The following is a 17,507-nucleotide window of genomic DNA, read 5'->3' on the forward strand; positions in this document are numbered from 1 at the left end:
TCTGTTCCACATGCATGCCTGGTGTCAGCAGAGGGTGTTAGATCCCCTGTAACTCAAAGAGTAGCCATGGGCTGAAGAGATGGCTTGTATCAGTAACAAGCACTGGCTCTTCTTCCAGAGGACCCAGGTTCAATTCCCAGCACCTACATGGCAGCTCATAACTGTCTAACTCCAGTTCCAGGGAACCCAATATCCTTACACATATACTTCTAGGAAAAGAATCAATACATATAGGAGGTTTAAAAAAAAAAAAGCAGCCAGGGCTACTAAGCCATCTCTCCAGTCCTAATTTTTACCCCACCCAGCAAGGAGTAATTCTTTGATTGGATTAAAATTTTGTCCTCAGTTTTTTATGGAGTTTTCCTGAATTACCGAACACATTGTCCATGGTAAGTTAACTAACTTCCACAAGTCTGAAAATGGAAAATGTAATGAACAATTACATAGCAAATCTTAAAATACCTAAAGGAAGATGTGACCAATTAAATGTTAGTCGGTAAGCCATTCTGAGTGGAATGATATCTTTGCCACCAGATCTGGGAAATGAATTACATAACCACATGTTTTGTGCCCATTATTCTGTAACTATTGGGTACTTGTGTCTTCTTGTAGGGCACTCAGTGTATACCTTGCATATAGGAAGCTCTGGGTTCAATCCAACTGAGCACCACAGAAATAGGATATGGTGCAATTCTGTAATCCTAATACTTAGGAGGCAGAGATAATCCTGACTCGAAAGTATGTCCTTGAAAACATAAACCCCTAAACATCAATTCTACTTAGAATCCAAACATAAGGCTTAGTATCATTAACAATAACTTTATTTTCTAGCAGGTCATTTTTCTACTGCTTCAGTATTTTCCTCAGAGAACACAAGTTTTAGAACTGGATCACTTGGCCCTTTCTCTTCTTGTCGCCTCCCAGTTCAAAATGCTTGCATCTCTTAATGGCCAGCATCCTCTTGGATCTGCAGTTGGGCTCAACACACTCAAGCCTGAGCACAATCTTCTTTGTGGTTTTGGCCTTCTTTCGAAAAATCGGCTTCGTCTGCCCACCATAGCCACTCTGCTTTCGATCGTAGCGCCGCTTTCCTTGGGCATACAGGGAATCCTTGCCCTTCTTATACTGGGTCACTTTGTGAGGCTGATGCTTGCCACATTTCTTACAGAAAGTCCTTCGGGTTTTAGGTACGTTGACCATCTTTGCAGTAGAAGTGTCTGCGATGAAAAGTGTAATAAAATTTCAGGCATTAAGGATCTTAAAACGCAAAAGTTTTAAACAGATATAATTTGTAGGAATATATAAAAAACAGTAATGGTCTAAAATGTGTAAGCCCAGTAAGTACTCACTTTCCACATGAATAAAAGGCCAGGCACGTGTACAACTGTTTGAGTGCCTCAGGGGCTGGGCAGGACATGCAGCTGAGTGGCACTTGCCTAGTGTGCTTAAACATGGGGGTTCAATTCTCACCACTTCAAGCCTATAAAAAAAACCGTAGCTGCTTCTTCTTGGTTTTTTTTTTTTTTTTTTTTAAATAAAGCGAGACATAAAACTAGCAGTTACAAAATCAGACCTGATCGAGTATGTCCTGGGAGGCTGAGGCAGAAGATAGTTAGTTCGAGGTTAGCCTGAGCATCATAAAAAAAGTCGTCTCCAAAGAAAAATCCACAGTATCAGACATTTGGAGTAGCCAATACAGTTCTCCACAAAACAAACACAGCGTTCAACTTACTGTGGCTCACTGCAAGGACAACGTAGTGGCATCCGGGTCGAGATGAGCTTTTTTTCCCCCCCAACAACCCCACATCAGTTCTCTCCGTTTTCTAGCTATGGTGGGCGTACAATGAAATATAGTAGTTTCTCCAACAACCGGCCTCGTTCCTTCCCCCGAGCCACGTCTGTTTTGGCTTTACCGCACCCACTCCTAAAGCACCGTCAGCGGCCAGCGGGCCCGAAGGCTGACGTGTCGTTAACAGCCAACACGCCTCCCGGCCCAGGAGCCGCCATGCTGGAGCGTCTCTTCTGAAAGGGCCACGGCCTGACCTCAAGCCGCGACGGGCAGCACCTGCCTCTTTCCCACGCCTCAAAGAGCTCGGTCGGCCCCGGCCTCCAGGCAACCGCGGTCCCCAAGGAACCAACTACTGCTCAGCTCCAGACTTACCGAGACACCGGCGGCAGCGATGCCTGCCTCAACCGCACGCGCCGAACAGGAAAGGGACGAGCGGAGCGGAAGTCGGAACTGAACCTGAGCGACGGGACTACGAACCAATAAGCAGCGGCCTCCTCCGGAGGCTTCTGGGAAGCGCCAACCAGCGGCCGGCGGGGCGGGGCGGAGGGTGTGGGCCGGAGGGCCCCCGGCGCTCGCAGGCCAGTCGCGGCTTGTCAGAGCGGTCGCTGCCGGAGCGGGGCGAGGCTGCGGCGTTCGGTGTCGGCGTTCTGCCGTGCGAGCAAGGATGAGCGCGCAGAAGACACAGGGCCACGGGCAGTGCAGGTAAAGGAGCCACGGTGTGGCGGCCGCGGCTGGCCTTCTTCCGGGACCCCGGGTGCTGAATGGAGAGAACCGAGGCGACGCTAAGCCGCGGCTCGTAGCGGCGGGGCGGCTGCTTGAGCTGCAACTGCCGGAGAGGATGTGCGGAGCCCGGGCGGCGCGAGGCAGTTGAGAGCCTTCGGGCCCCAGGACGCCGGGGCCCGGGATGAGTTAGCGAGGGCCGCCGCGGGGGCCAAGTTCCTAGGGCTACAGGCCAAGGCGACGGCGCCGCCCGCCCGCCCCTTCCGAGCAGAGGCCGCCAGCTCCTTTCCGCGCCCGCGCTCCCGGCCCTGGAGACCATGAGGTTCCGCATCTACAAACGGAAGGTGCTAATCCTGACGCTCGTGGTGGCCGCCTGCGGCTTCGTCCTCTGGAGTAGCAATGGGCGACAAAGGAAGAACGACGCCCTTGCCCCGCCGCTGCTGGACTCGGAGCCCCTACGGGGTGCGGGCCATTTCGCCGTGTCCGTAGGCATCCGCAGGGTTTCTAACGAATCGGCCGCTCCTCTGGTTCCCGCGGTCCCGCGGCCGGAGGTGGACAACCTAACGCTGCGGTACCGGTCCCTGGTGTACCAGTTGAACTTTGATCAGATGCTGAGGAATGTCGATAATGACGGCGCCTGGAGTCCCGGGGAGCTGGTGCTGGTGGTCCAGGTGCATAACAGGCCGGAATACCTCAGGCTGCTGATAGACTCTCTTCGAAAAGCCCAGGGTATTCATGAAGTCCTAGTCATCTTTAGCCATGACTTCTGGTCCGCAGAGATCAACAATCTGATCTCTAAGGTGGATTTCTGCCCGGTTCTGCAAGTGTTCTTTCCATTCAGCATTCAGCTGTACCCGAATGAGTTTCCGGGTAGTGATCCCAGAGATTGCCCCAGAGACCTAACGAAGAATGCAGCTCTGAAGTTGGGGTGCATCAATGCGGAATACCCTGACTCCTTCGGCCATTACAGAGAGGCCAAATTCTCGCAAACCAAACATCATTGGTGGTGGAAGCTGCACTTTGTTTGGGAAAGAGTTAAAGTTCTTCAAGATTACACTGGCCTTATACTTTTCCTGGAAGAGGACCACTACTTAGCCCCAGACTTTTACCATGTCTTCAAAAAGATGCGGAAATTGAAGCAGCAGGAGTGTCCTGGGTGTGATGTCCTCTCTCTAGGGACCTACACCACCCCTCGGAGTTTCTATGACATTGCTGACAAAGTAGATGTGAAAACTTGGAAATCGACAGAGCACAATATGGGGCTAGCCTTGACCCGAGATGCCTATCAGAAGCTTATCGAGTGCACGGACACTTTCTGTACTTACGATGATTATAACTGGGACTGGACTCTTCAGTACTTGACTCTAGCTTGTCTTCCTAATATCTGGAAAGTCTTAGTTCCTCAGGCTCCTAGGATTTTTCATGCTGGAGACTGTGGTATGCATCACAAGAAAACATGTAGGCCATCCACCCAGAGTGCCCAAATTGAGTCATTATTAAATAATAACAAACAGTACATGTTTCCAGAAACTCTAGTTATCGGTGAGAAATTTGCTATGGCAGCCGTTTCCCCACCTAGGAAAAATGGAGGGTGGGGAGATATTAGGGACCATGAACTCTGTAAAAGTTATAGAAGACTGCAGTGAGAAAAAAAATTCACAATTGCAAAAGCAAAAGTGACAGTCTTCTATTTTTTATATTTGTCTCAATGGGATATACAATTGAATAAATGGTATAGGAACTGGTTTCTGCTTTAATACATAAAACTTCTTGTAAAAGGTGTCCAAATACATAGTAATCCTTTTCAGTTATGACTGATTAAAATTTCAAACTGAAATTTTCTTTTGGAACTTGGGTTTTAAAATTCAGTCTGTGTCTGCTTAAAGGTAATGATTAGATTGTTGATAAAAAAGGGGGGAAATTTTAAGTCACATCTGTTAATCTTTTTATCTAAAACTTTGTATACTTTTCCACTTTCAAAAGTTATTTTAAGTACAGCAAGATTTATTTAAAACTGTCAAAAGTAAGAAGTATTATAATGAAATCATTAGAGTATTGCTGGGACAGACCCAGTTTCACTATTGACACAGTTATTAGGAATTGTTTGACTGGTTTAATAACTCAGAAGTTAAGTTAAGCGCCCTGTCGGAAGAGTCCTTTTCAGTATTACTGATTCCTGTGCTGTTGTGTTAAGATTTGCCTGTGCTTTCAACCTTCCCATATTACGTGATTTCTTTTGGAATGTATTTGATTAATAAGAAAGTTTAAGCAATGTTTTCACCTCAATGTAGAAATACAGTGGTTTTGACTTTTTTCTTTTTAGTGCTGCCAAAATAAAAATACTCATTTTTGCATAAAAAGTTCCCGAATCATTTTGCTTTAAAATGTTCCATTTGTATCAGTAAAGGCATTCTAAGGTTTAAGAATAAGCATTACATCTTAATATTTTCTAGCTATACTTTGTATAAGGTTAAAATGAAGCCTGTTCATGACAGTGCATTCTCTTAGGGAGTTGTTTGGCTTTCAAATTAGCCAAGCATAGATAATGAACAATAAAAGCTGCTGCATAAGGGAAGTACTGCCTACATTGTTTTTGAAGGCCAGAAATGATACAAAGTTCAGTTTTGCCAAGGTACAGCAGGACTGGTGCCAACTGACCGAGATATTTTTAAAGGTACACGGAGTAAGAAGCAATCTTTAGACTTACTCCATATTTTACATTACTTTTCCATGATATAATTATATTAAAATTATAGAGGACTCATTTCTGTGTAAAGATAACTTGATCATTTGAACCAAATTCTCAAGAATTATTGTTTTCATCCATCTCATACTGGAAATACGAGTGTTTTCAAGGTGAAACAAAGTTGTTTGGTTTTTGGCTTTTGAAGTGTTTTGCCACATGTGTGGGTGTGCACGTGTGTTGGTGGTGCATGCTGAAGGTCAGAGGATGTTGGCTCTCTACCCTGTGAATCTCAGAGACAGAACTCCAGCCACTTTGGTGGCAGGTGCCTTTACCCACTGAGCTGTCAATCTTCTCACTTGTTTAAAGATTGGTTTGCGTTTATAGCTCTGGCTGGCCTTGTGTTTATAACCCTCCACTTCTGCATGCAACACAAGGGCTGTATGCCAAGCTATACTCCCAGTGCATAATGCTCAGTGTTGTATGGGGAGAGATGTAAATGCCCTCTCCATGATTTATACTCCTGTATAGAATCTTAACCTGTTATCACCAGTTCAAAGGACAAAAGATGTTTCCAGGAGTGTTCAAAGGCTAGTTGGTGGTAATTAGCCTTCTCTGAAACTGAACCACATCAGTTCATAGCCTTGGGACTAGTGACATCTACAGAGACTTCCTTTTTTACATTTCTTTTCATGCTGTTCTAAAATAGAACACAAAACTGTTAGGATCTCCTCTCTACCTCATTTTAGGAGTTATAAATTGATTTTAAAAATAGTTGGTTTTGATATGAAAGACAATTTTTCTGTCAGAACAGATGGCCAGCTTTTTTAAAATTCCTGTTGTTAAATATATTTTTTTGTGTGGGTATTCTGTCTGCATGTGTGCCTGTGTGCCACCTGTGGAAGTCAGGAGGGCATTGGATCCTGTGGGACTGGAATAGTTGTGAGCTGCTAGGATCCCTTCAAAGAGCAGCTAGCATTAACCACTGAGCCATCTCTCCAGCCTCTTCAGAAAATTTAAACATATTCTTTAAAACCAAAAGATGTTAATACTTTAACTTTCAAGAAATTGGGGTTGGTTTTGAATTTTTTTTTTAAGTTTATTTATTTAATGTGTATGAGCACACTGTCACTGTTTTCAGACACAGCAGAAGAGGGGATCAGATCTCATGCCAGATGGTTGTGAACCACCATGTGGGTGCTGGGATTTGAACTCATGACCTCTAGAAGGGCAGTCACTGCTTTTAACAAGAGCCATCTCTCCAGTCCAATTTTGAATTATCTTAAAAATTTGTGTGCACTGTTTTGCTTGCATTTATGTATGGTCACCACATGTGCACCTGGTGCCCTCATAGGCTAGAAGTGGCATCAGACCCTCTGAACCTCAAATTAAGATGGTTATGGGCTATAATGTGGGTGGTAGGGATCAAACCTGGGTCCTCTACAAGAGCAAAGGCTCTAAACTGCTCAGCCATTGTCTCCAGCCCCCAAAAAGACGATCTCTCTCCTTTGCTTTTTTTAGAAGCAGGTTCTGTTTGTAGCCCTAGCTGTCCTGGAACTATGTGGAATTTACAGCCTACCTGCCACTGCAAAGTAGTAGGATTAAAGGTATGCACTACCACTTCCAACTTGAAGATACATTTTTAATTATATTTTTATCTGTGTGTATGTTGTGTGTGCACAAGTTTGTGTGCCACCATAGGTGTAGGGGTCAGAATAAACTTGCAGAAGTAGATTGTTTCCTTCTATCATGCAAGTATCAAGGATTGAACTCAGGTTGTCAGACTTGTCAGCAGGTACCTTTATCTGCTGAGCTATCCAACTGCATTCCAAATTATCTTTAATTGTGTATGTGACAGATTTCTATGAATTTGATGCAAAAATAGCTAAATTTCATTTCTACTTCTTTAGATCATTATGTTTGAGTTCTTTCCTTTCTTAAAATCTATTACCAACAAAAATATGTTGGAACATAGATAAGAACAAATTTTAGCATTGTATTCCTGCATCATATTCCAGTTAATTGCATTCTTGAGAATTTAAATAACAAATGTAACTGTGGATTTTTATTTTGAAACTTTAATATAAAAACCAAATTGAACACAAACCCAGTATATACTTGTAGCACAAGTATCTTTAAAGCCCAGTGAGCTGACATATGCGATAGTTCCAGCACTCAAACTGTGTCCACCCATCTCCCTGACTCCAAATGTTTGTTTTTTCAAAATAAAAATACTTTGCCTGAGAAAAATATTTCTATTAGAAAAATAACAAAGATGTTCTCTTATTAAGGAAATTGTTCAAGAAAAGTATCTCCAGAACTTGTTTTTAAAAAGACATCATCACAAGTAGCCTAGGCAGCCTCTAATTCATTGTGTAGCTGAGCCTGACCTGAACTGACCATCAGGTCTCCAGTGCTCAGCACTGGAATTACAGTTATCTGGTTCCTAGCTTCCTCACCAGAATCAACTATAAATGCTTGCTTATATATCAATTTATAGTTAAAAATGCAAAGAAACTATTTTTGGTTCCAATTTTCTTTTACATTTAAATTTCAAAATGATATACATTAGTCTAAATCAAATAGCAAAGAATTTTGAAAACTGAATGCACAATGAGTTGTGTGGTCTCTAATAATCTGCACACTACCATCCTGCATATTGGTTTCTTTTATAGTGTCAAAGTCAGGTATGCTTTGAACTACAGTTTTGTTCATTAATGAAGACAGGTGATTTTCATCTATCGTTTTTTCCTTGGTTATTACTGGCTCTTTTACATTTTCCTTTTCCTCGGCTGAGTAGGTAGTACTGATTTCGCTTATAAACTCAGGATCCATTTTCGCCTCTGGTTGCAGAGGTTTTCCAGACAGTGCTTCCTTGTGAGGAACATCAAGACAGCCGTGTTGAAGGTCCACAGCTGAACCACAAGTGTTTGTTTTTAGTGCTTCAACTGCTATAGATGTATCAGAGTAGGCTGTAGAGGAGGTAGAATGTTCAGTGTTTTCTTTTTCACTTAGAGGACATTCTTCTTTGACTCCTTTTTCCTGTCCCTGAAGCCCATCAGGATCACTACATTCTTGCAACTGTATCAAGAGAAATAGCAAATTAGTAGTTATTTGAAGCAACAGAAACTGAATCTCGGCTTTTATGTATATATGTGTGTTCATGCATGATAAAGCCCATACAAAGAGGTCAGAGGGCAACTTGTAGGAGTTGGTTTTCACCTTTTACCACATAGGTGCTAGGATCAAACTCAAGCTTGGCACTGAGTGCCTTTACTCTCTCTCCCTGTCTTTGTGTCTGTAGTGGAGAGGGCTGTTCTGGAGGTTGTTTTCTCCTTTCACTTTTACATGGTTTGAGCAAGCACCCGTACCTATTGAGCCATCTCAACCTCAAACTAGCTTCCATTTTCTTTAAAAAAAAAATTTTTTTAAGATGTATTTATGGGGCTGGAGAGATGGCTCAGTGGTTAAGAGCACTGACTGCTCTTCCAGAGGTCCTGAATTCAATTCCCATCAACCACATTGTGGCTCACAACCATCTGTAAAGGGATCTGATGCCCTCTTCTTGTGTGTCTTAAGACAGTGACAGTGTACCCATATACACAAAATAAATAATAAATAAATCTTAAAAAAAAAAAAAAAGATGTATTTACTATGTATACAGCATTCTGCCTGCATATATGCCTGCAGACCAGAAGAGGGCACCAGATCTCAGTATAGATGGTTGTGAGCCACAGTGGTTCCTAGGAATTAAACTTCGGACCTCTAGAAAAGCAGTCAGTGCTTGTAACTTCTGAGTCATCTCTTCAGCTCTTAAAACTTTTTTAGACAGGGCCTGGCTTAGAACTTGCAATCTGTCTGAAATTAACCAAAAACTCCCCGGTGGCTTTGATCTTCTGATTAAATTCTTTCTGTTAGGACTGGGGAAATGGTTTAGCATCTAAGAACACCTGCTGGGAAGAGCAGGTTCAGCTCCCAGCACCCATGTGGCAGGTTCCCCTCCCCCAGCACACTTGTTATATACATGCTGACAAAGCACTCATACACACATAAGATAAAAATCTTTATACACATATTTCTTTTTCTTTCTTTTTTTAAGAAAAGGTTTCTCTACACATCCCTGGCTGCCTGTGTAGAGTAGGCTGGCCTGCCTCTGCCTCCAGAGTTCTAGGATTAAAGGCCTGCACCACCAAGAAAATTCCTTTCAATTATTCTTCATTTCCTTCACAATGAAGAACCAAGCTCTTAAGGAGTGCCTACAAACACCTTTAATTAATTAATTACTACAAGGGCATTGTTAAATTTCTCAGCTTTTCTTACTCAAGAATTCTAGTTCCTAGGTGGTTTTTGTCTGGTGTTGAAGGCCATAAGTATAACCAAACAAGGTCCAGCTGGAAACAAGGAGTAGAGTCTAGATGTCATTTCTGTGATTTGAAAGCCAAAGAGACTCGCTTACCTCTACAAACTTCCAAATGTATATGTATAACTGGAGGAACACTGTGGGATTAAAAACATCAACTCTTCTAAAAAATCACACTTGAACTTTTTTTTATTTAGAGGATAGAGAACAGGCTCAATGGCTACTCTTCCAGAGGACATGGGTTCAATGGTGTTCACAGCTGTGTATTTGCGTTTCCAAGGGATCCAATGCTCTCTTCCACCTTCGGTGGGCACCAGGCACAAGTGTGGTACACAGACATACATGCAGCAAAGCACTCATACACATAAGATAAAACATTTTACTGTTTGTGTGCTATATATATGACACAGTGCACATGCAGAAGCTGCTCCTATATAAGTATTTTTCTTGGATTAGCAAACTTAATTGTCTTTTGGTATATTTTTAGCAGAGAGGCCATAATGAATATTTTTTTGAGTTGTGTGAGCCTTAAAATGTTTTTACTGTAGTGCTTTTATAAATGTTACGTAGAATATAAGATTCCAGGTTTCAAACCACAAGACAAACTGCTAAATTTCCCTGACTATAAGATTCTGATTCCTCATACCAAATACAGAGGTGGATGCTCACAGCCAACCACAGAACTGAGAATAGGGTCCTTAATTGAGGAGAAGGAGTTGCAGGGGTTTGCAACCCCATAAGAACAATACCAACCAACCAGAGCTCCCAGAGATTAAACCACTATCCAAAGAGTACACATGGACAGACCCATGGCTCCAGCTGCATATGTAGCAGAGAATGGCCTTGCTGGGCATCAGTAAGAGAAGCCCTTGATCCTGCCAAGGCTTGATGCCCAGTGTAGGGGAATGTCAGGGTTGGGAGGCAGGAGGGGGTGGGTGGACACCCTCATAGAAGCATGGGGAGGGGAATCTGGGAAAGGTGATAACATTTGAAATGTAAATAAAATATAGCCAATAAAAATATATATAAATACCCCTCCCCGCAAAAAAAGACTGATTCCAAGGTCCACTTGCAAATTCAACTGCTGTTTAGTAAATTTTAAATTCATCTGAATTTTTAAACCCTCTGAAGTTCACTCACAATAAACTGATTTGTAACATGAAAATAAAAAGCTTATCACACAGTAGACACACAGAAGTCTTACCATCACTCTGCCCAGCCATTATGTACATGTTATTTCAAATTCTGATGCCAGGAATTGAAAAACTGCAGTCATTTGGCCAGTAGTCACTTGACATAATCTTGCCATCAGTCACTATGTTTGAATGCCCACTAAAATCTTACCTGTGCATGGATCTGAATCTGCTCATCAGTAATCTGAAGAACCTCAATCAGTGGTTGGGTTAGGGACCTTGTCTGTCTCGATGGGGAGGGAAGGACCTCTTCAAGAAACTCATTAACATTTTCCTCACAGGTAAACAATCTTTCCTAAAGTAAAAGAAAAAAAAGCTTACAGGTAACACTAGCAGCTCAAAAGTTATTATACAATGTTACAGCTTTTAAAATGCTTATCTCATGAGCACTAAGTGCTGTCTTGAAAAGATGGAATCTAGTATTGCCCAGAATATAATGTGAAAAATATATATTCATGAGATCTATCCAAAGGAGAAAGAAAAAAAAAAAAGAAAGAAAAGGAACTGGTGATGCTTTTCCTAGGATACTGAAGTGGAGGTGTGCTTTCCCTACCAGGATGATCTGACAAGTCTGTGTACCTGCAGGTGATACTCTGTCTCCATCTAAGTGCTGGTGCCTCTTGATATGTCTCTGGAATAGTCACTGCAAAGGCTACAAAGGATACCTAGGTATTTTAGTTCAGTCTTCTATTAATTCCTAATGAACCAGCTAAGAAATACACAGGCCTAGATCTGTCCAAATATGTTATTAAATTCTTGACTGTAAACTGGATCTGGTGGCACAAACCTCTATTTTCCAGCACTTGGGAAGTAGAGGCAGGAAGATCATAAGTTCAGGCTCACCTTCAGCTACATAGGTTAGCTCAGGCCCCTCAGACTGTGTGTCTTTAAAACAAAACCCAAAGTTCTTAACCACATAAGAACCAATTACAATATTTAAAAGAAGTACATTCTACTTATTTTTAATTTTTGAAGCAATGTCAGGATTTAACAAAAATACTGACTGTAAGGATAATGGAAAAGTAAGGTGCCCAGAGCTGGACACAGCAACTCACATCTGTACTCACCGTGCTCAGGAGGCAGAAGACAAGGTTAGCCTAGTCTACAACGGGAGTTCCAGGGCAGCCAAGGTTACACAGAGACACTGTCTCAGGAAAAAGCAAGGGTGAGATCAAGAGAGGCACTCAGGAGAGACACATTTGTGAATATAGGTGTAGGCTTTTCAAAAAAAAAAAAAAGTTTGATTTTTAAGAATTGAGATATTTCAGTGTATATAGTTATGTGTATACTATATACACTGAAATATTTATGTGTATATAGTGAAATATTCGTGTATATAGTTATTTATACTTAAGTAGTTCAAGACAATAAGAGATTTCTCAACTATTAATAGAGAATTTAAGCATCACTATCACACAAATCCAAACACCATATAATTTGCTTATATTCATATCAAGTGAGAATTAGCCATTTAACCATTTAAAAGTATTTAATTTATAAGATTGGCTCAGTTGTTACCCCAAATAAAATTATCTTCTATTCTTTTATTTAAGTAAAGTATTATAACTACAAAGTAAAGATTATTTTGTTGTCCAAAGGGGGGAGGGGACAAAAACTAGAAAAGTTTCAAGTTATGTTCAATTAGCTTGAACAATATTTGAATTTGCAAGTGAACTAACGGATCGGGAGAATTTTATATTTAGAGCAATTTGCCTTTCTAACAGTTGCAGATTCAGTCTTATATTCATTCATTGGTTCATTCGTTTATTTATTACCTTTGCCTCACTCTGAAAAAAGGTACACCAAATATTTTGGATTTTCAGCTAATCCAAGGAAGTAGTTGTATGGAAATGGTACCATTAAACTACAGAAAATTCATATTTATCCTAATGCTGATTTTATTATAAAAGTAGCTAAATTCACTGGCCCTAAAATTCTTATGAATTCCCCTAGTTACTATTTAGGGTGTAAATATGTATTTAGTACTTTTTATGTGTAAAATGACAATTCTGGCCTTGAAAGCCACAAGTCTATGATTAGTTTCATAAAAACAGACAGTCATAAAATTATTATGTATGTCTCAGTCTCACTACTCCCAATTTCCTTTTTGTTTTTTTAGGACTGTGTCTCACTACAAAATACAGGCTGCCCTCAAACTCATAACCCTCCTTCGTCAAGCTCCTGAACGTTAGAAGTCCAAGTTCACATTGTTATACCGGATACTTAAGGCTTAATACAGTATAGTGTAAAATAAAAGAATGGGTATTATGATCCCATTAGCTCTATCAAAGGTAATGATAATTGTGAAATTGTAATAAATCTACTTAAGTCTTCAAATATGCAAAATTGCAGTTGTCTCAATCCCATTTTGACTTAGAAAAACATCTGGAAGTGAACAGTTTTGGCAGGCTAGAGCTCAGGGTCAAATACTCTCTCTACAAAGCTATTGTTTTCTATGACGACCTGAGTTTCTGGGAGGCCCCAGGCCAGTGCTCTGCCACCAAACTACACGTTTGCCTCTTCAATGTTAGAGTTACATATAACGTTGATATAAACCTCAAACAAAATTACCAAGGGCTTAACGCACACACATTCGTTTTTTAAGACAAGACCTTACTAACTCCTCCAGCCTCAGGCCCCAGGGTGCTGGGAATATGGGCGTGTACCATCTAGCCAGGCTAGCAAGCATTCTTTCATGAATTTAAAGTCTTTTAAAACTTCAAACTTTAGAGTTCCCACACCTAGGGGTCCCAAGGACAACTAAAAACAAACGGAGGGAATTTTTCTTGGTAAATAACAGCCCACCAGAGGGCAACCCGACTGAATTTAAGCTCTGAGTTAAGCAACCTCAAATGACCAAACGGGATGTAGGAAAGGACACTAAGGCCTAGAGTTTACCTAGTTCTCTACCACTGAGCTCAGTCTTCAACCCCGGCATAGAATGTAAACGACTTCCTCTCTGGGAGAAAGTTATCATTTCTTGCACAAATTTCTTAGCTCGGAAGACAGTGATTTCCCGAGTTAAAATAGGAGCACTTTGGAGGGGTTTTTGACCACGTTTTGAGAACAACTAACGTTATAACCTTTTTCTCAGGAGAGATAGAACCCTCAATTTTCTTGCATACATTTCCAGAAGTCTAGGAGTCACTAAAATCCAGTTTTCTCTAGTCAGTCAGTGGACCGCAAGACAACCCTGAAGATCTTGAAATGCATCCTTTGGATACAACATATGCAATCTTCACTTTGAGAATGAGCTTAACCGGCACTATCTTTCATCATACGAATAGACAAAAAATATTTATGTCCATGTAACAAAAAAGAGCATTTCAAATAGTGAGAACGGTTACCTCCAAAGAATCATTGTTCAAGCCACAATACCACTCTCGCCAATGTCCAAGGCTCTCGGAAGATTTTGCCAGTACTATGACGGCATTGTTTAAAGAAATGCTAATCTCGGGTTCTTTGGTACTCAGTTTATTCTCCGGAGCAAACTGCAAAGTGAAAGAATAACCGGAGTCTTGTGTGGAGAAGCACAATTCGTAACTGAGGGGGCTCAGATCCCCGTGCAGACTTTGCGGCTGAATCCCAGGCACTTGAATGAGCAAAGTCAACGAGTCTTCGTCCTGATTACACTGTAAAGGAGGGCACAACAGTTCGCTGCTCTCCGTTCCGGGGCCACCCATGTCTGAGCCCGAGGTGCGGTGGCAGGTCCCCTCCTGCTCCTCACTAGTCTGCACACTGAGCTCTCCGTACACTCCCGGACTTCCCACAAGGGATTCGGCGTCGCCGCCCGGGAAAGCAGAGTAAGGGAGGCTTTGGTCCCCAGGAGGAGTCTCTCCCCCGAGGCCTAGAGGTGTCACCGAGTCCCCTCCGAAGTCCTGCTCCGGTTCGGGAACAAGCTCCCCTTCAGCGTCTGCAGCACCGGGGTCTGGGGCTTCCACACCGTTCTTTTCCCCGAGGTCAGCTCCAGCTCTACCTGCAGACTCTTCCCGCGGCGCGGCTAGATCTCCCGCGCAAGCGCAGGTTATGTCGTCAGTTCCGGTCTCGGCCGTGCGCTCTTCCGGCGTCGCCGCGAGGTTCTGGCGCGCGGCCGCCTGCGCCACCGGCAGCGTGACAACCAGCTGCCGCCGCGCCTTATTGTACTGTGCCTTGCCGCGGCCGTCGTCCACCGGGTACGGGAGCGAGAGTCGCAGCCGGTAGTCGGGGTTTCTGGAGTCCAGGCACAGCAGCTTCCCCTTCACCTCCAGCTCCGCCCGCTCGGCCGAGCGCAGCAGCGGCAGCTCGATGGTGACCACCAGCTCGTGCGGCACGGTGCTCGGGGCCGCGTCGCGCGAGCAGCGGTAATCCTGGAGGTCCACGTGGTGGCGCTGCACCACGGAGCAGCGCGGCTCCGTGGGCTCCGGGCGCTGCACGGCCTCGGGAGCCGGTGTCGCGGGCGAGCGGGCGGTGCTCGCTGCCGCCGCCGGGTAGCGGTATGGGTATGGAGGGTCCGGGAGAAGCCCTGGCGGCTCCCCCTCGGGCTGGGCCGGGACGCCCCCGGCCAGGGGCGAGCGGAGCACTGCGGCTTCGGGTGTCCCCTTGTACTTGATCTTCAGGGTCTTGGCGTTCCTGCGGTCCAGCCTAACGCCGAACTGCTGCTCCACCGCCTCCAGGGCCGTGGCGTCCAGCATTTCGCGGAAACGCTCATGGCTCCGGGCCAGCGCAAGCGCTTCGGGGTGGAAGACCACGTCGTAGACGGTGTAGCGAGCGCCGTTGCGGCCCACATACTGGCGGCCCCGAGCCAGGCTATAGGGCAGGGACCAGTGGCTGCCAGCTGCCGTGCCGCCACGTCCCTGTCCCGGCCGGCTGCTAGGCGCGCCGACCAACGAGTTGCTGCACACGTTCACGAAGCAGCGGTGCTCCCCGTCCAGGCTGGTACGCAGCACGTGGCCCGGCTCAGGGTGCACGAACCGCACCTCCACCCCTCGCTCCCTCTCCATTGCTGTGATCTCCTCCTCGTAGCGCCTCCGGTTCTCGGGGTCCGTAATCTCCGCGGCGTACTCGGAGAACATTCGGCGAAACTCTGGGTCCTGAAAAGCGGAGGTGAGCCGCTGCACCTCCTCTCCGCTCAGATCCAAGTCCTCCAGCGCTGAGGAGGCTGCCGCCTTGGCCATGGTGACCCGCGCGAACCGAGTTAGTTAGGATGGGTTTCAGAGTCGGATTCATAAAGAACTGACCAGCCCTGGAAGGTAACGGCTGGATCGTCAGCGCCGGGCAGCGCGTGCTTTGTTGCCATGGTAACACCTGGGAGGAGGGGCAGTGATCCTGTGGAAATCTTAGAACTAAGTTCCTGTTTCTTCAAACCAAGCAGACACTACCTGCTATGGGTTTTAAACTACTATGTCAGGACGCATGTACTTTGCAGTCTGTCATAGTAATTGTCCTCATTTTCAGCGCTGTGTCTTTATCTTATTAACTTTAATTTCACGGACAGGTAAGAAGTTTTTTAGCCAAGGCTACAGTTCACAACCTAACTTTATCTGACCCTTTGCACTTTAAGCCCTTCCCATTTTCAGGTATTCCACCTTATAGTTGTCCTGCAGAAAACCTTGGGGGCAAAAGATGACTTCCCAAACAGATCCCAGAGCCCAATAAGCACTGGAAAGGTGTTTATTTTTAAAAATGTAAATGTAAGATCTCATAAATCACTTGACAAAATTAGGCTTTGTCCTGATCAGTTTCCTTAGGTTGAGAATAGGATTATAACTGCACTTTTTTAAACCACATATCCTTAGATTGACTCTGGAGTCTCTAACAGTGTTTCACAGGAACTAACCAGCAGATGTAGTAGTTATATAATGGAATTTACAGTGCCAGACTATAGAAACTTTGTCTTGTGACAGGGTGAGGTGTGGGGCTCACCACCTCCCGCCTGGGACATGAGCTCTACCACGGAGTCACCGAAAGTTTCTTTCTTCTAGTGGTTTAACATTAAGTTACTGTTGTAGGGCTGGCAAGATGGCTTTAGTAATAAGTTTGTTCCTGTCTTGTCTCCAGCCATTTTCTTACAAATGTCTTCACACAGGTGTCTTGGTCTCTTTATAGCTACTACATTTATTTTGAACACCAGTAAAAGCCAGGATAACTTGAAGTCCATTTTCTCCTTGTATAATGTATAATCCCCAGCAGAGGATCGGCTTAAGCTGGTCCGCCACCTCACTAGAACTGATTCATATCAGTACTATCCGCTCTCAAGTATTAACACTCAGATGTCTAACCTCTAACCTACTCTGCTGTCACAGTCTTGAGAGTTTAAACATCACCTAAATTCCTACAGACATGCTCCCACCTCCAAGCACTCCATCACGTGTCATTTCGGGTTGTTTGGTGTGGTCTTACAGCGGCTTTCATCATTGGAACGTAACCCAGAGCTCTGCTCTCTGATGGAACTGGATTCCCTGAATGTATCATGTGATGAATACACATACTAAGAGGAGGAAACACCTTTAACATGTAAAGCCTGGTCCCAAAATACTTCTGTAAGAGAAAAATGTACAGAGAAGAAACTGGGATATGTAGCCAAATATTAAAAACTATTTCTTTTTTAAAGATTTGTTTTCTTGCCTTTAATTTCAACATTCTACAGGCAGAAGTAACCAGATCTCTGAGTTTGAGGCTAGGCTCATCTACAGAGTGGGTTTGAAGACAGCCAAGGCTACACGTAAACCCTGTCTTGAAAAAAAACAAAAATAAAGATTTCTTTCTTATGGTTGTGTGTGTATG

At 43.8% G+C, this 17,507-nt stretch overlaps 3 protein-coding genes across 4 annotated transcripts; 1 reads left to right on the forward strand and 2 right to left on the reverse strand.

Annotated features, from left to right (window-relative positions):
- Positions 1–793: 793 nt before the first annotated feature.
- RPL36AL (ribosomal protein L36a like) lies at positions 794–2,232 on the reverse strand. 2 transcript variants are annotated; one of them, XM_080936939.1, is made up of 2 exons: positions 2,162–2,232; positions 794–1,217 (listed from the first exon to the last, which is right to left on the reverse strand). In XM_080936939.1, the coding sequence occupies exon 2, from the start codon at positions 1,198–1,200 to the stop codon at positions 880–882; it is 321 nt and encodes a 106-aa protein (XP_080793065.1). In that variant the 5' UTR covers positions 1,201–1,217; positions 2,162–2,232; the 3' UTR covers positions 794–879. The 2 variants fall into 2 exon arrangements, with proteins under 2 accessions (XP_080793065.1, XP_080793066.1); XM_080936940.1 differs by lacking the exon at positions 2,162–2,232 and adding an exon at positions 1,350–1,475.
- Positions 2,233–2,411: 179 nt separating this feature from the next.
- MGAT2 (alpha-1,6-mannosyl-glycoprotein 2-beta-N-acetylglucosaminyltransferase) lies at positions 2,412–4,479 on the forward strand. Its single transcript, XM_080917703.1, has one exon. The coding sequence runs from the start codon at positions 2,827–2,829 to the stop codon at positions 4,153–4,155; it is 1,329 nt and encodes a 442-aa protein (XP_080773829.1). The 5' UTR covers positions 2,412–2,826; the 3' UTR covers positions 4,156–4,479.
- A 2,877-nt stretch (positions 4,480–7,356) lies between these two features.
- DNAAF2 (dynein axonemal assembly factor 2) lies at positions 7,357–17,284 on the reverse strand. Its single transcript, XM_080936548.1, has 3 exons — positions 14,093–17,284; positions 10,897–11,040; positions 7,357–8,273 (listed from the first exon to the last, which is right to left on the reverse strand). Exons 1-3 carry the CDS (start codon positions 15,896–15,898, stop codon positions 7,761–7,763), a joined length of 2,463 nt encoding a protein of 820 aa, XP_080792674.1. The 5' UTR covers positions 15,899–17,284; the 3' UTR covers positions 7,357–7,760.
- Between the last annotated feature and the right edge of the window lie 223 nt (positions 17,285–17,507).

The sequence above is a fragment of the Micromys minutus genome (assembly GCF_963924665.1).
Source record: "Micromys minutus genome assembly, chromosome: 1".
Taxonomy (NCBI): Eukaryota; Metazoa; Chordata; class Mammalia; order Rodentia; family Muridae; genus Micromys; species Micromys minutus.